General features: G+C 45.4%; 2 protein-coding genes across 2 annotated transcripts in view; one reads left to right on the top strand and one right to left on the bottom strand.

Moving 5' to 3' along the window:
* The window catches only part of LOC120025115 (endophilin-A3-like), a 45,459-nt gene extending 25,846 nt beyond the window's left edge, over positions 1-19,613 (top strand). The window contains exons 2-9 of the mRNA XM_038969552.1: positions 1,768-1,836; positions 4,302-4,374; positions 5,153-5,296; positions 8,229-8,362; positions 8,665-8,823; positions 12,120-12,223; positions 14,251-14,372; positions 16,334-19,613. Of these exons, the coding sequence (XP_038825480.1) occupies positions 1,768-1,836; positions 4,302-4,374; positions 5,153-5,296; positions 8,229-8,362; positions 8,665-8,823; positions 12,120-12,223; positions 14,251-14,372; positions 16,334-16,536 (1,008 nt within the window). The 3' untranslated portion in view covers positions 16,537-19,613. The remainder of the gene's footprint in view (positions 1-1,767; positions 1,837-4,301; positions 4,375-5,152; positions 5,297-8,228; positions 8,363-8,664; positions 8,824-12,119; positions 12,224-14,250; positions 14,373-16,333) is intronic.
* An 872-nt stretch (positions 19,614-20,485) lies between these two features.
* On the bottom strand, positions 20,486-21,739 carry LOC120024778 (gap junction delta-2 protein-like). Its single transcript, XM_038969061.1, has 4 exons — positions 21,409-21,739; positions 21,250-21,351; positions 20,795-21,123; positions 20,486-20,764 (listed from the first exon to the last, which is right to left on the bottom strand). Exons 1-4 carry the CDS (start codon positions 21,737-21,739, stop codon positions 20,486-20,488), a joined length of 1,041 nt encoding a protein of 346 aa, XP_038824989.1.
* Between the last annotated feature and the right edge of the window lie 851 nt (positions 21,740-22,590).

Genomic DNA, 22,590 nt, shown 5'->3' with positions numbered 1-22,590 from the left:
TCTTCACGGAGCTCAAAGTTCTGGACTTCTCTCTGACCTTCGTGGCTCAGCTGTTAGCCTACTTTTTAAGGAATTAGCCTACTGTACTGTACTGAATTTTAATCTTCTTATCACTGCCAAAGGAATGGCCTCTCTCTGCTTCAGAACTTAACTCCTTAGATTGACACCCAAGCTAACACATTTTGATTCCCACAACGTTATGGGGAAGTTGTTTTTCAAATAACCAAAGGAGAACCTTTAGGCAATGTTATGGGAACGTTCAGTGTTAGCTGGGACAGTCCTTTAAAACAAATGAGCCTGCCTGGTAGTGTCCCTGTCTGTTTGTGCTTTATTCCTCTCAGTGTGTTGTCATTCCCTGATTGATGACGTTTAATATGGGACCTATTTAGGCTTGATGATGATTAAGAGTCGGCTAAATCATGTACAGTAGGAGACCACGCTAAAACCAAATGGTGAAACAGTTTCCTCTGGGGTTTATAATCGGCTATCTTATCACATTATTATTGTGTTGTTTGTGCTTCCATAGCATGCATCTGCTACCAACCAACACATCTTTCTTTATAGAGTGATATATGGCACCACTTGAGCATGTTTTATGTAAATGGTTTCAGTAAAACACAGCCCATTAAGAATGACCATCTCCCGATCCAATTTGTGAGCCATCAGACAAGGTACATGTAGATCACAGGAGGTTGGTGGCACTTTAATTTGGGAGGACGGGCTCGTGGTAATGGCTGGAGCAGAATAAGTGGAATGGTATCAACTACTATGTGTTTGATGCAATTCCATTTGTTCAGTTCCAGCCATTATTATGAGCCGTCCTCCCCACAGCAGCCTCCACTGATGTAGATTCAGACTGATACACTCTGACCTGCTGCAGGGGGGAGTAAGAAAGAGAAGTTGTGATTGCCTCTGCAGATGTCATCTCTCTGAAGAGCCCACTTTATCACACTGTTGACATGAATGAGGGAGGTAATGAAGGGAAAGGAGGTCAGGAATGATACAAGGTAAAAGAGAGAAAGAGGGAGTGAAGAGGAGAGGTAGTGGATACAATGAATGAAGAGGCAGAGAGAGGGATAGATAGTGAAGAGGGCAAAGGAGAGAGAGGGAGAAAGACATAAAGAGAAGAGGAGAGGTAGAGAATACATGAAATGGAGAAAGAGCCAGAGAGAGAGAGAGATGAAACCTAATAGCCTGGTGATTATTACCTCTCTCTCTCCCAGACCTCTGAGCGTCACCAGAGTGCCACTGTGCTGTTCAATTCCATGAGGAGTTTACCAGTGTCATCATTACACACACACACACACACACACACACACACACACACACACACACACACACACACACACACACACACACACACACACACACACACACACACACACACACACACACACACACACACACACACACACACACACACGCACACTGCCATTACTCCCCCAGTATCCCTGATCTAATTTCTTTCTCACACACTATTCAATCTAATGAGTGTTACTGCATGATAAATGTGTCTGTCTGTGTCAGTGAGAGCACATCAACAACAAGAAAAGTGATGATACTAATACTATCTCTCTGTCTTTCCTCTCACTTCCCCTCCCTACCCCTACCTTCATCCCCTCTCTCTCCCTCCATCCTCTCCCTCTCTCTCTCTCTCCATTCCCTCTCTCTCTTTCTCCCCACCTCTCTCTCCCTCCATCCTCTCCCTCTCTCTCTCTCTCTCTCTCTTTCCCCACCGTTCTCTCTCCCTCCCCTCCATCGCTATAGCTGCTGAGTGAGAAGATAAGTGGTGCTGAAGGGACAAAGCTGGATGAAGACTTCATGGAGATGGAGAGGGTAAGGATGACCGAGATGGAGCTATTAGCAACCCAAAACATCCATGTAGTATACACAATGGCTGGCTCTGGGGTGTAGTGTCTCCTAGGTACAGATCTAGGATCAGCTTCCCCTCCACCTATCCTAAACTTAACCATTAGTAGGGAAAATGCTAAACTGAACTAAGATCAGTGTCTAAGAGAAACTTCACTCTACTCCCAATGGTTGCGTCCCAAATGGCAACCTATTCCCTATGTAGTGCACTACTGTTGACCTGAGCCCTATGGGCCTTTTTTCAAAAGTAATGCACTTTATAGGAAATAGGGTGCCATTTATGATGGAGACAATAACTACCAGACCTCAGGATGGAAGCACTACTGCTCTTTGACAGTCCACGATGGTGTTCTTCTGTGGTCTCGGGAACTCACAGGGGTGCAGGCTTTTGTTCAAGCCCAGCACTGGGCACAGACTTCAGTTCAACGTCTAGTGTTGAATTACATTTGGTTGAGTTGTCAGCTGACGTGAAATCAACGTAATTTTTTTTGTATATATACAGTTGATGTCGGAAGTTTCATTGAAACTCGTTTTTCAACCACTCCATAAATTTCTTGTTAACAAACTATAGTTTTGGCAAGTCGGTTCGGACATCTACTTTGTGCATGACCCAAGTAATTTTTCCAACAATTGTTTACAGCCAGATTATTTCACTTATAATTCACTGTATCACAATTCCAGTGGGTCAGAAGTTTACATACACTAAATTGACTGTGCCTTTAAACAGCTTGGAAAATTCCAGAAAATGATGTCATGGCTTTAGAAGCTTCTGATAGGCTAATTGACATAATTTGAGTCAATTGGAGGTGTACCTGTGGATGTATTTCAAGGCCTACCTTCAAACTCAGTGCATCTTTGCTTGACATCATAGGAAAATCTAAATAAATCAGCCAAGACCTCAGAAAAAAATGGTAGACCTCCACAAGTCTGGTTCATCCTTGGGAGCAATTTCCAAATGCCTGAAGGTACCACGTTCATCTGTACAAACAATAGCACGCAAGTATAAACACCATGGGACCAGGCAGCCGTCATACCGTTCAGGAAGGAGACGTGTTCTGTCTCCTAGAGATGAACGTACTTTGTTTGCGAAAAGTGCAAATCAATCCCAGAGCAACAGCAAAGGACCTTGTGAAGATGCTGGAGGAAACAGGTACAAAAGTATCTATATCCAGAGTAAAACGAGTCCTATATCGACATAACCGCTCAGCAAGGAAGAAGCCACTGCTCCAAAACTGCCATAAAAAAGCCAGACTACGGTTTGCAACTGCACATGAGGACATAGATCGTACTTTTTGGAGAAATGTCCTCTGGTCTGATAAAACAACAATAGAACTGTTTGGCCATAATGACCATCGTTATGTTTGGAGGAAAAAGGGGGAGGCTTGCAAGCCGAAAAACACCATCCCAACTGTGAAGCACGGTGGTGGCAGCATCATGTTGTGGGGGTGCTTTGCTGCAGGAGGGACTGGTGCACTTCACAAACTAGATTGCATCACGAGGAAGGAAAGTTATGTGGATATATTGAAGTAACATCTCAAGACATCAGTCAGGAAGTTAAAGCTTTGTCGCAAATGGATCTTCCAAATGGACAATGACCCCAACATACTTCCAAAGTTGTGGCAAAATGCCTTAAGGACAAGAAAGTCAAGGTATTGGAGTGGCCATCACAAAGCCCATGACCTCAATCCTATAGAAAATGTGTGGGCAGAACTGAAAAGGTGTGTGCGAGCAAGGAGGCCTACAAACCTGACACAGGTACTAATTGAGTGTATGTAAACTTCTGACCCACTGGGAATGTGATGAAAGAAATAAAAGCTGAAATAAATCATTCTCTCTACTATTATTCTGACATTTCACATTCTTAAAATAAAGTGGTGATCCTAACTGACATAAAACAGGGAATTTTTACTAGGATTAAATGTCAGGAATTGTGGAAAACTGAGTTTAAATGTATTTGGCTAAGGTGTATGTAAATTTCCGACTTCAACTGTATATTTACCATGTCATTGGATTTGGGATAAAAGTTGGGTGAAAAAAGGCGAAATGCCCTTACGTTGATGATTTGGGGTAAAATGACGTGGAAACAACGTTGACTCAACCAGTAATTGCCCAGTGGAAACACACCTGAATCAACCTATCATTGAGTGTTTAAGTGGTTGAGTCAGGTTCCTGCAGGGGGTGCAGGCTTTTGTTCCAGCTCAATACAAAAAAACCTGATTCAACTTCTCAACTCACCATCAAGTGTTTGAGTTGCTGGATCGGCTGTGTTGGTACTGGGCTGAAACACAGACCTACAATGGGCTGGAAGGGTCTCCAGTAGAGGTCGACCTCTAGTCTCCAGGACCAAGGTGGAAGAACAGTTGTCTTCTTGTAACCAATACGTGCTTAAATAAAGACCCTCTCTATTGAGCTAACATGATCGTCTGTTCTAGAAAATCGATGTCACCAACAAATCAGTGTTGGACCTCTTGACCAAAACAACAGAATACCTACAACCTAACCCAGGTGAGACAACACTTTACGGAATATTGACTAATGTTCAAAGTTGGTAAAGATGATATCTTTGAAGTTGGTGAAATAATGCAGAAGTTATAGAACTTTGCTATGTAGGTGAATGGTTAGGATGGATGGATGGATGGATGGATGGATGGATGGATGGAAGGGGTGGATGGATGGATGGATGGACAGGGTGGATGGATGGAGGGAAGGGATGGATGGATGGAAGGGGTGGATGGATGGAAGGGGTGGATGGATGGAAGAGGTGGATGGATGGATGGGTGGATGGAAGAGGTGGATGGATGGATGGAAGGGGTGGATGGATGGAAGAGGTGGATGGATGGAAGGGGTGGATGGATGGATGGATGGATGGATGGATGGATGGATGGATAGAGGGAAGGGATGGATGGAAGAGGTGGATGGATGGAAGGGGTGGATGGATGGATGAATGGAAGGGGTGGATGGATGGATGAATGGAAGGGGTGGATGGATGGACTGATGGAAGGGGTGGATGGATGCATGAATGGAAGGGGTGGATGGATGCATGAATGGAAGGGGTGGATGGATGGATGGAAGGGGTGGATGGATGAATGGATGAATGGAAGGGATGGATGGATGGATGGATGGATGGATGGATGGATGGATGGATGGATGGATGGATGGATGGATGGAAGGGGTGGATGGATGGATGAAAGCAAGTCAGCAGTGTGATGCAGGGTGGTATGCTGCTGGTGACAAATAAAACAAACACAAATAAAAAGTGATCACTCCATGTGTTTTGCTGTAGCTTCCAGAGCCAAGTTGGGGATGTTAAACACAGTATCGAAGATGAGAGGACAGGTGAAGACCACAGGATACCCACAGACCGAGGGCCTACTGGGGGACTGTATGATGCGCTATGGACATGATCTGGGAGACCAGTCCTCCTTCGGTATGAATCTCACACACACACACACACACACACGTTCAGCACACATACGTGCACACACACACACACACACGCTGTGCTATGTGAAGGCTGTGAGGAGCACGAGAGGAAGCCTTTGAAAAGCTTTTCATCCTAACCTGACTGTGCACACGCCCACCAACCCACCCACGCTCGCTCGCTCGCTCGCACACACACACACACACACACACACACACACACACACACACACACACACACACACACACACACACACACACACACACACACACACACACACACACACACACACACACACACACACACACACACACACACACACACCCTGTGTGCAGCCAGCTAGTATGTAGGTGTTTCTGCCTGTGAAAACCTGTGGCTTTGTTGAGCTGCTTCCCGTCTCAACTCTGACACCTGGTGGGTACAAAATGTACTTACTCTGAACATGGGTTTTCATAATATCATTAGTATAGGTCCAGTTTCCCAGACACAAATTAAGGGTAGTTCTAGACTAAAGCCCATGTTCCCATCTTAGTGAAAGGTTAAGGCCAGGACTCAATGGAAGGTGTGCTGTAGAGCAGTACACTTGACAGCAGACAATGCGCCTTTTAAAAGCAATTTGGAGATCGCATTCATAATAAATGCTGAGAATGTTGGTTCAAGCATGAATAACCTTCAACCGTGTGCTGCTCTATGAATGAATCCCAGCCTAGACTTCAACCATGTGCTGCTCTATGAATGAATCCCAGCCTAGAATTCAACCGTGTGCTGCTCTATGAATGAATCCCAGCCTAGACTTCAACCGTGTGCTGCTCTATGAATGAATCCCAGCCTAGACTTCAACCGTGTGATGCTCTATGAATGAATCCCAGCCTAGACTTCAACCGTGTGCTGCTCTATGAATGAATCCCAGCCTAGACTTCAACCGTGTGCTGCTCTATGAATGAATCCCAGCCTAGACTTCAACCGTGTTCTGCTCTATGAATGAATCCCTGCCTAGACTTCCACCGTGTCCTGCTCTATGAATGAATCCCAGCCTAGACTTCAACCGTGTGCTGCTCTATGAATGAATCCCAGCCTAGACTTCAACCGTGTCCTGCTCTATGAATGAATCCCAGCCTAGACTTCAACCGTGTGCTGCTCTATGAATGAATCCCAGCCTAGACTTCAACCGTGTGCTGCTCTATGAATGAATCCCAGCCTAGACTTCAACCGTGTGCTGCTCTATGAATGAATCCCAGCCTAGACTTCAACCGTGTGCTGCTCTATGAATGAATCCCAGCCTAGACTTCAACCGTGTCCTGCTCTATGAATGAATCCCAGCCTAGACTTCAACCGTGTGCTGCTCTATGAATGAATCCCAGCCTAGACTTCAACCGTGTGCTGCACTATGAATGAATCCCTGCCTAGACTTCAACCGTGTGATGCTCTATGAATGAATCCCAGCCTAGACTTCAACCGTGTGCTGCTCTATGAATGAATCCCAGCCTAGACTTCAACCGTGTGCTGCTCTATGAATGAATCCCAGCCTAGACTTCAACCGTGTCCTGCTCTATGAATGAATCCCAGCCTAGACTTCAACCGTGTGATGCTCTATGAATGAATCCCAGCCTAGACTTCAACCGTGTGCTGCTCTATGAATGAATCCCAGCCTAGACTTCAACCGTGTGCTGCTCTATGAATGAATCCCAGCCTAGACTTCAACCGTGTGATGCTCTATGAATGAATCCCAGCCTAGACTTCAACCGTGTCCTGCTCTATGAATGAATCCCAGCCTAGACTTCAACCGTGTCCTGCTCTATGAATGAATCCCAGCCTAGACTTCAACCGTGTGCTGCTCTATGAATGAATCCCAGCCTAGACTTCAACCGTGTGCTGCTCTATGAATGAATCCCAGCCTAGACTTCAACCGTGTGCTGCTCTATGAATGAATCCCAGCCTAGACTTCAACCGTGTGCTGCTCTATGAATGAATCCCAGCCTAGACTTCAACCGTGTGCTGCTCTATGAATGAATCCCAGCCTAGACTTCAACCATGTGCTGCTCTATGAATGAATCCCAGCCTAGACTTCAACCGTGTGCTGCTCTATGAATGAATCCCAGCCTAGACTTCAACCGTGTCCTGCTCTATGAATGAATCCCAGCCTAGACTTCAACCGTGTCCTGCTCTATGAATGAATCCCAGCCTAGACTTCAACCGTGTCCTGCTCTATGAATGAATCCCAGCCTAGACTTCAACCGTGTGCTGCTCTATGAATGAATCCCAGCCTAGACTTCAACCGTGTACTGCTCTATGAATGAATCCCAGCCTAGACTTCAACCGTGTGCTGCTCTATGAATGAATCCCAGCCTAGACTTCAACCGTGTGCTGCTCTATGAATGAATCCCAGCCTAGACTTCATCTGTGTCTTGAAAACCAGACCTTAATATTCAATATAAACTTGAAACAGGCGTTACATTATCCAGTTATCAACTATCTAGAAACCAAATCATTATTTCTCAGTGATCTCAATTTTAACTTTGCAATTCCATTGAATAATGCACACTGATATGAAATTCTATATAGAATTGCTAGCTAGTTAATTAATTGATTCTGCATCACCTTCTTGCTGTAAGTTGTTAGTGACACATGAATTCAGTGAAATTCAGTGAAATTGAATTCAGTGAAAGTGGCCCGTGCGGGAATCAAACCCTCAGCCCTGGTGTTTTGCTAGCACCTTACTGTCAAATCCACTCACCATCAGAACCACCATGTTTCTGTTTCACATGTTTCGCTCCTATCTGACAGCAGGTCGTATTATGTTAAACCGTAGAAAAAGGTTTTGCAACAGAAAATGAGTGTGTTTCTTATTGGACAAGGTCGGGTAAGTCCCTCCCAGTTTTGGCCTGTTGTCTTCTGTTTGGTACCTTGTGAATACGACCCAGGTGTTTTTTGTCTGCAGGCGGTGCGTTGGTGGACATCGGTGAGGCCATGAGGCAGATGGCCGACGTGAAAGACTCTCTGGACATCAGTGTCAAACAAAACTTTATTGACCCACTCCAGAACTTACAGGACAAAGACCTCAAGGAGATCACGGTCAGTGGTATATTACATCTCAGTTTCCATTAGCTTCCAGAACTCCATGTGTGCATCACAAATGTCACCCTGTTCCCTTTATAGTGCACTACTTTTGACCAGAGCCCATATGGGATGTGCATAAAAGTTGTATACTTGCAATTTTGTAAAGTTGTATTTTGCGATGTTTAATTTGTATTAGTTATTTTAAATGTTTCATGAAGGTTTTGAGGAGGGCCGTCATCAATTCCTCCTGGGAAGAGCCTCTGTACTGCCCCATAATGCCCCTTGTCAATCATCTCTCCTGATTGTTTTGTGTGCAGCATCACCTGAAGAAGCTGGAGGGGAGGCGGTTGGACTTTGACTATAAGAAGAAGCGTCAGGGGAAGGTGCCTGACGAGGAGATCCGTCAGGCGGTTGAGAAGTTTGAGGAGAGCAAAGAGGTGGCCGAGAGGAGCATGTTCAACTTCCTGGAGAACGATGTGAGTGAATAGTAGAGGCATACGCTACCTGTTGTAACGGTTCTCTCTCTTTCTCTCTCTCTGAAAAAGAGTGCCTGCAATAGAGGTGTCAGTTTACATTCTAGGTGCAACTGTCCAAGCGCCCTGGTTAGAGGATGGAGATGACCAGTAGGAGGCAGGGATACAACTCACACTTTATTTCCATACACACACACACACACACACACACACACACACACACACACACACACACACACACACACACACACACACACACACACACACACACACACACACACACACACACACACACACACACACACAGCAAAGAGGAAGAGGAATAGAATAGTTGAAAGTGGTTTTGTGGTCAGTGACACACTAACACACGATTGGGAAGTCCAGGGTGGAGGCTTGTAGGAAGGGTCCAGGGTGAGTTGTGTTGAGGTGGCAGGTAGCCTAGTGGTTAGAGCGTTAGACCAGTAACCAGCAGGTAGCCTAGTGGTTAGAGCGTTAGACCAGTAACCAGCAGGTAGCCTAGTGGTTAGAGCGTTGGGCCAGTAACCAAAAGGTTGCAGGATAGAATCCCTGAGCTGACAAGGTAAAAATCTGTCGTTCTGCCCCTGAACAAGGCAGTTAACCTATTGTTCAATGGTAGGTCGTCATTGTAAATAAGAATTTGTTCTCAACTGACTTGCCTAGTTAAATAAAGGTTAAAAAAAATATATATATATAAAAATGTAGGTGGTGCAGAGTTCTTGTCCTTGTAGGTGGTTGGCTGACCAGGTCAGCTGACTGTGTTCCCTGGCAACCTGGTCCCTAACAGGCCTAGTGGCCTCTGCTACTGGACAAAGGAGTCAGGCTGAGGTGGGGGATGGTAGCCTCTGCTGCAGCTGAAAGGGCACAGGGTTTGTCTCTATGTCCTAACCAGAGAGAGGGTTCAGTGAGGGTTTCATGATTAAAGTTATAGGGTTTTGTAAACACGTTCTCCCTCTGACTGTGACACTTGCTGGAGCTCTGAGGCCTAAACACCCTGCTAGCAGAATCAATCAAGCAGTGTGGTGCCAAGACAGCTTCTCCCTCAACGTCAGCAAGACAAAGGAGCTGGTCGTGGACTACAGGAAACAGAGAGCCGAGCACGCCCCCATTCACATCGACGGTGCTGTAGTGGAGCAGGTTGAGAGCTTCAAATTCCTCGGTGTCCTCATCACTAAGGATCTATCATGGTCCAAACACACCCCCCAGTAGGCTGAAAATATTAGACATGGGCCCTCAGATCCTCAAACGTTTTACAGCTGCACCATTGAGAGCATCTTGACTGGCTGCATCACCACTTGGTATGGCAACAGCTTGGCATCCAACCACAAGGTGCTACAGAGGATAGTGCGGACGGCCCAGTACATCACTGGGGCCGAGCTCCCTGACATCCAGGATCTCTATAGCAGGCGATGTCAGAGGAAGGCCCAAAATTTTTTCAAAGACTCCAACCACCCAAGTAATACGCTGTTCTCTCTGCTACTGCATGTCAAGTGGTACCGATGCACCAAGTCTGGAACCAACAGGACCCTGAACAGCTTCTACCCTCAAGCCATAAGACCCTTTTTGCACAATATGTTTTTTGACGCATCACGTACGCTGCTGCTACTGTTTATTATCTGTCCCTTTATTCCTAGTTATATGTACCTATCTACCTCAATTACCTATTATGCAGGGGGCACATCAACTCAGTACTGGTACCTCTTGTATATAGCCAAGTTATTACCTCGTACCCCTGCACATCAACCTAGTACTGGTACCCGTTGTAAATGGACAAGTTATTACCTCGTACCCCTGCACATCAACTCAGTACTGGTACCCCTTGTAAATGGACAAGTTATTACCTCGTACCCCTGCACATCAACTCAGTACTGGTACCCCTTGTAAATGGACAAGTTATTACCTCGTACCCCTGCACATCAACTCAGTACTGGTACCCCTTGTAAATGGACAAGTTATTACCTCGTACCCCTGCACATCAACTCAGTACTGGTACCCCTTGTAAATGGACAAGTTATTACCTCGTACCCCTGCACATCAACTCAGTACTGGTACCCCTTGTAAATAGACAAGTTATTACCTCGTACCCCTGCACATCAACTCAGTACTGGTACCCCTTGTAAATAGACAAGTTATTACCTTGTACCCCTGCACATCAACTCAGTACTGGTACCCCTTGTAAATGGACAAGTTATTACCTCGTACCCCTGCACATCAACTCAGTACTGGTACCCCTTGTAAATGGACAAGTTATTACCTTGTACCCCTGCACATCAACTCAGTACTGGTACCCCTTGTAAATGGACAAGTTATTACCTCGTACCCCTGCACATCAACTCAGTACTGGTACCCCTTGTAAATAGACAAGTTATTACCTCGTACCCCTGCACATCAACTCAGTACTGGTACCCCTTGTAAATAGACAAGTTATTACCTTGTACCCCTGCACATCAACTCAGTACTGGTACCCCTTGTAAATGGACAAGTTATTACCTCGTACCCCTGCACATCAACTCAGTACTGGTACCCCTTGTAAATGGACAAGTTATTACCTCGTACTCCTGCACATCAACTCAGTACTGGTACCCCTTGTAAATGGACAAGTTATTACCTCGTACCCCTGCACATCAACTCAGTACTGGTACCCCTTGTAAATGGACAAGTTATTACCTCGTACCCCTGCACATCAACTCAGTACTGGTACCCCTTGTAAATGGACAAGTTATTACCTCGTACCCCTGCACATCAACTCAGTACTGGTACCCCTTGTAAATGGACAAGTTATTACCTCGTACCCCTGCACATCAACTCAGTACTGGTACCCCTTGTAAATGGACAAGTTATTACCTCGTACCCCTGCACATCAACTCAGTACTGGTACCCCTTGTAAATAGACAAGTTATTACCTCGTACCCCTGCACATCAACTCAGTACTGGTACCCCTTGTAAATAGACAAGTTATTGTTACTCATTATGTATCTATTATTACTTTTATTTTTACGTGTTTTACTTTTCTATTATTTCTCTGTTTTCTTTCCCATCAGAAAGTATTTCACTGTTATTCCACACCTTTTGTTTACGAAGCATAAAAAAATACAATAGAATTTGAATCAATCAATCAGTTCTATATAACATATTGACAACAACAGTTGTCACAAAGTGCAGCACTTTACAGTACAATCGCAATGTCAATCTTACCAAGACATAGTTCACTCCATGTTCTTCATACAAGATAAAAGGTGCTTGATAAGATGGATAATGTTATTGTGTTGTGTGTTTGGTAGGTGGAGCAGGTGAGTCAGCTGTCAGCGTTGGTTGAAGCAGCGTTAGACTACCACCGTCAGTCCTTGGAGGTCCTAGAAGACCTCAACACCCAACTACAAAACAGGCAACTAACTAACTACAGCTATCACACTCCACAGTCCCTAAACAGCCTGCCTCCTTGTCTCCTTCCCTTATTCTGCACTGATGTGAAAGAGCTGGACACGTGAAAGCAACTCCCTAGTGAGCATTTTTGCTTTCACCTTTTCAGTTTTCAATTCAGTAATTCTGATTCAAGTTGAAATTCACTGCCTGAATTAAAAAATCATCCTCAGTTCACATTCTAATTGCACTAAATTGAAAACCAACCAATTGAAGGAAAACCAACCAGTTGAAGGAAACAGGACAAGGACAGGAGGAAACCACTTTAGACTTTGCAGCCAGTAATGTACACATGTTGTTGGGCCACAGTGGATAACATCATAATGCCTCTCACAGGATATCCTCAGCCAGTAATGTACACATGTTGTTGGGCCATAGTGGATAACGTCATAATGCCTCTCACAGGATATCCTCAGCCAGTAATGTACACATGTTGTTGGGCCATAGTGGATAACATCATAATGCCTCTCACAGGATATCCTCAGCCAGTAATGTACACATGTTGTTGGGCCATAGTGGATAACATCATAATGCCTCTCACAGGATATCCTCAGCCAGTAATGTACACATGTTGTTGGGCCATAGTGGATAACATCATAATGCCTCTCACAGGATATCCTCAGCCAGTAATGTACACATGTTGTTGGGCCATAGTGGATAACATCATAATGCCTCTCACAGGATATCCTCAGCCAGTAATGTACACATGTTGTTGGGCCATAGTGGATAACATCATAATGCCTCTCACAGGATATCCTCAGCCAGTAATGTACACATGTTGTTGGGCCATAGTGGATAACATCATAATGCCTCTCACAGGATATCCTCAGCCAGTAATGTACACATGTTGTTGGGCCATAGTGGATAACATCATAATGCCTCTCACAGGATATCCTCAGCCAGTAATGTACACATGTTGTTGGGCCATAGTGGATAACATCATAATGCCTCTCACAGGATATCCTCAGCCAGTAATGTACACATGTTGTTGAGCCATAGTGGATAACATCATAATGCCTCTCACAGGATATCCTCAGCCAGTAATGTACACATGTTGTTGGGCCATAGTGGATAACATCATAATGCCTCTCACAGGATATCCTCAGCCAGTAATGTACACATGTTGTTGGGCCATAGTGGATAACATCATAATGCCTCTCACAGGATATCCTCAGCCAGTAATGTACACATGTTGTTGGGCCATAGTGGATAACATCATAATGCCTCTCACAGGATATCCTCAGCCAGTAATGTACACATGTTGTTGGGCCATAGTGGATAACATCATAATGCCTCTCACAGGATATCCTCAGCCAGTAATGTACACATGTTGTTGGGCCATAGTGGATAACATCATAATGCCTCTCACAGGATATCCTCAGCCAGTAATGTACACATGTTGTTGGGCCATAGTGGATAACATCATAATGCCTCTCACAGGATATCCTCAGCCAGTAATGTACACATGTTGTTGGGCCATAGTGGATAACATCATAATGCCTCTCACAGGATATCCTCAGCCAGTAATTTACACATGTTGTTGGGCCATAGTGGATAACATCATAATGCCTCTCACAGGATATCCTCAGCCAGTAATGTACACATGTTGTTGGGCCATAGTGGATAACATCATAATGCCTCTCACAGGATATCCTCAGCCAGTAATGTACACATGTTGTTGGGCCATAGTGGATAACATCATAATGCCTCTCACAGGATATCCTCAGCCAGTAATGTACACATGTTGTTGGGCCATAGTGGATAACATCATAATGCCTCTCACAGGATATCCTCAGCCAGTAATGTACACATGTTGTTGGGCCATAGTGGATAACATCATAATGCCTCTCACAGGATATCCTCAGCCAGTAATGTACACATGTTGTTGGGCCATAGTGGATAACATCATAATGCCTCTCACAGGATATCCTCAGCCAGTAATTTACACATGTTGTTGAGCCATAGTGGATAACATCATAATGCCTCTCACAGGATATCCTCAGCCAGCAGTCGACCGAAGAGAGAATTTAAACCAAAGTCCATCATGAGCAGCATTGAGACCATAGACAACACTCAACACAATGGATCATATAGCTCCTCACTCAAGTCCTCAGGTACTGTACTGTGTTCGTGTGTGTGTGTGTGTGTGTGTGTGTGTGTGTGTGTGTGTGTGTGTGTGTGTGTGTGTGTGTGTGTGTGTGTGTGTGTGTGTGTGTGTGTGTGTGTGTGTGTGTGTGTGTGTGTGTGTGTGTGTGTGTGTCAATTCTGCTCATATTTGTTTTGATCAGCCCTATGAGTTTGTCCATGTTATCCTTTCACCCATTGTTATTTTTCCCAAGTCATAAGTCATGTTATATGTTTCTGTGGTTCTTTGCAGACATCCAGATCAATCACACAGTAAATGGAAATGAGAAAAGTAGGTATACTTGGACTGATCACATCAAACAGGTGTCGCACCCATACATAGTCTTAAGAATGACTTATTCTGACTCTCTAGAGATAATCTGAGACAAATCAAAACTCTTGTGAAGTCATGATCATTTTTAGCCAAATAATAACTTGCTAGTTCTCTGGCTCCATCAATGTGACTTTGAAAAAGCTGTTTTCTGCCCTCTTGTGGTTAGAGGGTGTAACAACCTCCATGAAAATTGCTCTGGGTTAAACCATTAGTGGGAAAAATGCAAAACTGACCCAGGATCAGCGTTTAAGGTCAACTTCACCCTACACCGCTAAGAGCAGTTACAAATAGCACACTGAAAGGATCACATCTGTAACAGGTTTACAAGATGAAAATAAAAGCTGTTATCCCTCAGATTAAAGTTTGTCAGTCAGTTTATTTTTGTGATTTCCAATTGGTAGTTAGAGTCTTGTCCCATCGCTGCAACTCCTGTACGGACTCGGGAGAGGCGAAGGTTGAGAGCCGTGTGTCCTCCGAAACACGACCCAACCAAGCCTCAATGCTTCTTGACACACTGCTCGCTTAACCCGGAAGCCAGCCGCACCAATGTGTTGGAGGAAACACTGTACAGCTGGCGACCAAAGTCAGCGTGCATGCACCCGGCCCGCCACAAGGAGTCACTAGAGTGCGATGGGACAATGACATCCCGTCTGGCCAAACCCTCCCCTAACCCGGACGACGCTGGGCCAATTGTGCGCCGCCTCATGGGTCTCCCAGTCGCAGCCGGCTGCAACACAGTCTGGGATCAAACACGGGTCTGTAGTGACGCCTCTAGCACTGTGATGCAGTGCGCCACTCAGGAGGCGTCAGTCAATTTATTATTCATTCATCAGATATTGGTTGCTGTTTCAACCATGGTAGGTGTCATCATGTCATGAGTACGGTAGGGTCGCAAAATTCACATACATTTCAAAAACAAAAAAATTGTGTCGGAAGATTCCTGGAATCAGGATTAAAAAGCAGTACATCCGGGGGTCCTCCTTTGAGGATTTCTGGAAAACCTGGGAATTTTAGGAAAGTTACAGGCATTGTGTTTGTTGGTGCTTGTCTCATCTTCCATCTCCATGTTTCTCCATCCATCTCTCACCCAGCTGATCCCTTCACCACCGTTCCTCTGTCCTGGCCAGAGAGTCCCACTTTCAACGGCCACCGTGAGTAACACACACACACACACACACACACACACACACACACACACACACACACACACACACACACACACACACACACACACACACACACACACACACACACACACACACACACACACACACACACACACACACACACACACCCCCTCATACCTTGGTCCAACAACAACCCAGTCTTCTATAAGTGTCCTCTACTCCTCCATTCTGTCACTATCACACCACTGTCTGTTTGTCTTAATGTGTTGGGTTTGTTTTGCTGCACCAACCCACATCAGATCCTTATCAGAGGAAGAGACACTCCTGGGAACAGAAGACGATACATGCTGGTGTTTGACAGTTCTCTATTATTCTCCCTCTCCTCCTACCCCCATCCCCCTCTCCTTCCCTCTCCCCCCTCACCTCTTCTCCTCCCTCCCTCACCCCTTCTCCTCCCTCTCCCCCCACCCCTTCTTCTCCCTCCCTCCAGAATCGGAGGTGCTGGACCAGCCGTGTGCCAGGTCCCTGTATGACTTTGAGCCAGAGAACGATGGCGAGCTGGGCTTTAAGGAGGGTGACATCATCATCCTCACCAACCAGATAGATGACAACTGGTATGAAGGCATGATAAACGGAGACTCTGGCTTCTTCCCAATCAACTATGTGGAGGTTATCGTACCCCTGCCCCAGTGAGACAGGAATGGACAGGACACCACCCAATCAGGGACCAAACTCCCGAGCCCAACCTCCTCACAGCCTCCCCTAGTTCCTACATCCTACGCACCTGTGGACATCTGAGAGGACTTTGTTATTTTGATCTGAGAGCTATTTCCATATAGATTGCACCGGTCGAATCCGCTCAGATCTCCACAGGTGCGTAGGGTGCAGGGTCTTGGGGTCGATTTGGGATTATACACAGTGTCCATTTCATCAGACTTCAAACCCCACCCTCAAGCCTCCAGTCATCAACCCCCAGCCTCCAGTCCCTACCCTTACACCCTCAGCCTTAGAAACACAGTACTCAATCCCAAATCGACCCTATACCCTAGACACTTTTGTAGATCTGAAAAGATTGGACAGGTATAAGGAAGGAAGTGGACATTCTAAGCAGTCTATCAGAAGGCAGAGTGAAGTAAATCTGATCTTGTTAATACCAATCCTTTAAGATCAATAGGAGTGTGTAGGGGTTAGAGGGGATATGGGTTTATTTGGGATTTCAGCACAACAACTCCTAGCACAAACCTACGTCTAATTTATTGTCAAAACGACATGTAATCCCTAGTCCCAGACTACAACCCTCCAATACCACAGCCCCTAACCCAAACCACAAACTCCATGAAATCGCCAGATGAAATTGATCACAACACACTTCATCAACATCCTCCTCAGATGACGACGCCTTGCTTTTAAATAAGTCTACTACTTTTCTCTTTGTCTTTTACAATATTTATTTTCTACATTGTTCTTTTCATGGTTTGTGAAATGTGAAAATCAGGGTTCCTCCCCCAAACAGTGTTCCATTTGGAGCAGCTACAGGTGACGCCATCAGACAAGACGACTAAAATAATCACCTGAAAATCGCTGTGTAACAGAAACCACTTATGGTTTGAAATATTTTCTGGTTGTAAACTGAAGAAAAGTCATTCCAGGTTATCAAAGATGATGCTTTTCTCATGATCTGCCACCATGAGAAAACAAAATGGAGTCTCCTGGAGAAATCCACATTGCTACTGTGCATCTCCGTTTGGTTCGGGGTTTCCTGTGTAACTCTTCTTCAAGTGGTGATGTTGAGTTAGGAGTGGTCTTTTTGTTCCTTTTCTCTGCTGTTATCTGTAGGGCCAGGAGTTATGCCTGACCATGTTACCTGACCAAGACGAACTCTAGTCCCTAGTTCTAGGTTATTATAGGCTTTAACATGTGTCCAGAGTTGTTCCTGTTGTCTGTCTCTCTGTACCTCCGTCTGCCTGCCTGCCTGTCTGCCTGTTGTGCTCTTAAGTGTTATCCCAAACACATATTTTTAAACTGTAAGGAACTGATTTTATAACTCTGAATGTCCCTCTCTCTCTCTGTGTTTACATGGTCTGGTCTTACTGTGACGTAAAGACTCCTCTAAGGACTGTACCACTGTTCTGTGTCAGACGGGGGTGAATGCCTTGACCCACGTGGACCTTTTAAGTGCTTTTTAAAATGTCGTCTGTATTGCACTGAAGCTTTAGACCCGAACGCGCAGCTCCGGACATGCACATACTGTATGTTTTCTAGTTTCTCCTCAAGCACTGCACTTTCTATGTCCTTCACCATGAGAGGAAATATCTATATCACATCAGTACCGTCTGTTAAGTTATCGCCATGGTGAATATATAGATTGATATGGACCACGATATGTACTGTATGTGATGAAACAGTTTGTCTGCCATGTAACGTCAGACCACCATTGTAGATTGAATGAAGTCTCAAAATGATACACATTAAAGGCATACTCTGTCACTTTTCTTTCCCCTGTGGTAGGACCACAAAGTACTTACACACTCGAAACCAAACACACAAACAAAACTAACATTGTTTGATTCACATCAATCAGGCTCTTCTTTGTCTTTGTACTTTGCACTTGCAAAGACTCTCAAGCCTCCAAAACAAACACGTGTTATCTAAGGCCTCACAGGTGACCAGAAATAGAAGCAATGAAGTGTGCCTTTAATGAGATATACCTGTCTAGTATCATGTCTGAAGTCTGATAACCCTGGGCTTATTTAGGAAGTACAGCACTGCTCTGACCTGACCTTCTAATTGACACGTCTCTTTAGCCTGATAGTTGGTTTTTAACTGCCAATAGCCTCTCTCTCTCTCTGCTGAGAATGGAATTTATCAGAGCCCTATAATAAGTATTATGTACTGTGTATATATAGCTCTAGATTTTATATGTTCACCATTCAACAGAATGGATAACTCCAGAATGATTGAACAACAATGACATAGCTGAATCATCATCATGTATGGTCATTTGTTTTCCTTTTTAATTTAGAAAAACAGTATTTAAAAAGCCACTGTAGTGTGTGGACATTCCCTTTACCCAAAAGTCTGGATTGGGTATTTCTACCAAAATACACTTCAACATTCTTAAGCATCTTCGTCCTCTAAGTATAACCATGTTCTGGACCAACTACACTAACTAAACAACAGGGGAAGTATAGGACCATGTCCAAAGGTGTCTAAAGGTAATACACACTGTTTTCATAATGCTAGTGAATATGGAAAACCCCTGTTTGCATGATTTAAAAAGAAAGACTGCAGCCATGGATTTGATTGTGAGAGAGAAAAGAGATTTTGTAGGAGGCAGCATAAGAGATGGAAAAAGCTTCAATGTGGAAGAAGATTGTTCTGAAGCCCAACCCTTCTGTTCTGTAATAGCCTGCTGCTTTCTGAAGGTGTCTGTCTGATGGTTGACAGTGTGTGTGTCCGTCCCATTTGGGACAAAGCCTCTGTGAGATGACTGAGATGACACTTCCCCAACACTACAGCTGGACGATATGTCCATGTCCACTGTTAACGCTCTCTTTGCTCTACTTAACCAGCTCTGGAACCACTCTGTTCAGTGTCACTTCACCCCAAACTTAGTCAATGGAAACTGGCTGTACATACTTCATGACCTCCGTTTTGTATTTTATTTCTTTTCTGTAACATAATCTATATAAAATGTGTTTTATTGATGTTGTAAATGAATATATTAATACGTACTGTATATTGCGTAAATAAATGAAAGCAAATACTGAGCCATCTTTGATGTTGTTTTAAAATTGTTTAAAAACTTTGAACACTTTTGCCTTTTTAGTATTTATTTGTTCCTACCATACACAGCACAGTTCCAGTATGTATGTGTCTCTACACACTCACCTTAGCAGGTTGGGCTCAGTTCCATTCTAATGACCAACCCAGTGAATGAAAACTTTTTTTTAATCCTCATAAGTATTGAAAGTGATGGACAATGAATTCCTTTCCTGAATAGACTTGAGTGGAAATGGAATTGACTTCAGCCCTTCCATAGCTTTCAATTAAAATATACAAATTATATAAATAGCCCTCATAATTGAGGGCTCAGAGCCCTGCTACAAAGTAACATTTTCCACGTATAGAACAATTGACACCCATAGAACTGACCTTGGTAAGGTACAACATTGGTGGAAAATGTACATTTTCATCCTTTTAGTGGATTTCAGGTTTTAAGACTCACCAAGTATATCATGTCTATAGATCAGTGATTCCCAAATGGCAGGTGAGGGCTGAAATCCTTTGGGTTGTGGCTGGAACTACTTGTTCTGTTCTAGCTTTAGTCAAAAAGTTTGAGTCAGTCAAAATGTGTCACTATTCCTAAAGGTTTTTGTGCGTCATAAATGCTTGAGAACCACAGTTGTAAACAGCACAGTGCTGAGGGAAGCTTGGTCAAATGTTCACTCATATCCACACCTCAGACACTCAGGTACTCTGGTGTATTTTCTCTATTTTCTTGGGAAACAACATTACCAGTGATGAGTATCACAGTACATCTGTATGGACTTGCAAATACAGCGTACTGTAACATAAGTCATTTCCTGGTAGTTGTCATGGAATAATGCCAAAGCACTATACAGCGTTTCAATTCTTTCATTCATATCCAGACCTCTGTACTGCGCAGCTTGGACTTCCAGCCCTCCCCTTGGCTCTTCATAAGATGTGTCTCTCCTCTCTGGAGCTCCTGGTTGTTGGGAAGCTGCAGCCCTGTCTCTATACCAGCATCAGGCTCCTTATTAAATGGAGAACAGTTCCCAGCACAGGTCCAGTCAGGCCGGTGGTCGACTACCAGATCCAAGGTCGGTAGCAACGTCGTACTGGTGACATCCCTAAGGCCGAGAGACGACATCAGTGAGGGGCTGTCGGGAGAGAAAGTCTCAAAGGTTTCCTGCCTCCCTTTCTCTACCCCATAATTCCCCCACGATCCTCCCTCCCTGAGCCTCACTGAGTGTCTGATCTTCTTCCATCCTAGATGATTAAGCTCCAGAAGGTTGAGGAGGATGCAGAAGAGCCCCACGCAGAACATGAAGAGGAGGAAGATGGTTTTCTCTGTGGGCCGTGACACGTAGCAGTCCACGGGCTGCGTACAGGGTGGGGCCTTGCACAAAAAGTGGACGGGCACTCGGAAGCCGAAGAGAAACCACTGGGCCATGACAAAGCCCACCTCCAGCAGCGCCCGGAAACACACATGGAACACGTAGTACTTGGAGAGGACGCCTCCGGTTCCTCCTCCACCTCCAGGACCCCCCGGTGCATCGTAGTGGCTATTCCTGTAGACGCGAGCCCTGGCCTGGGTTAGAGACGTGGCGGTGGTGGCTGTGGTGGCTGTAGTGGTGGCAGCTCCCTTTAGGAGGCTCTGACTCTGGGCAGCGATTCCCTCCAAGACATTGGCCAAGCTGTGACCTAAGTGCCGGTGCGAACGGATGGAGCAGCTATCCGAGTCGCAGCTCCGGTTCAATGCCTCTCGACCTCCATCCTTCCCCCCGTCTCGAGGCATGTCCCTTGGGTTAACCCCCTGGCCCTGCCCGCTGTGTCCCTGCGGCAGCTTGGACAGATTATGCCACGTATATATGATAAAACAGAGACACGGAGTCGAGACGCTGATGATGTGGAAGACCCAGAAGCGCGGCTGTGAGATGGGCGCGAAGGCATCATAGCAGACTGTGGTGCAGCCCGGCTGCAGGGTGTTGCACACAAACATCTCCTGCTCGTCGGCGTACACGTCCTCAGTCGCCACGGCAATGATGAGGAGGCGAAAGATCACCATGACGGTGAGCCAGAGGCGTCCAATCATGGTGGAGTGCTGGTGGACGGCGTCCAGGAGACGTTTGAGGAGTGTCCACTCCGTCATAATGGCGGCCGATGGCTGTCTTCCTCTCAGAAAGACAAGAGGATTCTAATACAGTGGAACACAGTGGTCTAGGAGCACAGTGGTCTAGGAACACAGCAGTCTATGAACACAGCGGTCTAGGAACACAGCAGTCTATCAACACAGCGGTCTAGGAACACAGCGGTCTAGGAACACAGCGGTCTAGGAGCACAGCGGTTTAGGAACACAGCGTTCTAGGAACACAGTGGTCTAGGAACACAGCGGTCTAGGAACACAACGGTCTAGGAACACAGCGGTCTAAGAACACAGCGGTCTAGGAGCACAGCGGTCTAGGAACACAGCGGTCTAGGAACACAGCAGTCTATGAACACAGCGGTCTAGGAACACAGCAGTCTATCAACACAGCGGTCTAGGAACACAGCGGTCTAGGAACACAGCGGTCTAAGAACACAGCGGTCTAGGAACACAGCAGTCTATCAACACAGCGGTCTAGGAACACAGCGGTCTAGGAACACAGCGGTCTAGGAACACAGCGGTCTAGGAACACAGCAGTCTATCAACACAGCGGTCTAGGAGCACAGCGGTCTAGGAACACAGCGGTCTCATCCACACCTCCATGCTCTTCCTTGGTTTTAGATCAGATATAGCACTGGATCCACTCTTCTTCTGGATGCACTGACATACAGCACTCTGACCGCTGGAGTCCTGCTGCCTCGGGGAAGAAGGACGAGCTGCCTGGTGTAGCCTACAGCGGCATTTAAAGCGCTTTGCGCACTGGAAAAGTGTTATGTAAATCCAATCAATTATAGTGTAGGCAGATCCAGTTCTCCTCTCCGCCAGTCCTGGATGTACTGGAAACAGGTGCTGTAGAT

Source organism: Salvelinus namaycush, chromosome 30, assembly GCF_016432855.1.
Source record: "Salvelinus namaycush isolate Seneca chromosome 30, SaNama_1.0, whole genome shotgun sequence".
Taxonomy (NCBI): Eukaryota; Metazoa; Chordata; class Actinopteri; order Salmoniformes; family Salmonidae; genus Salvelinus; species Salvelinus namaycush.
Note: the sequence above shows the minus strand (reverse complement) of the source record. Positions and strands in the feature narration are given on the sequence as shown.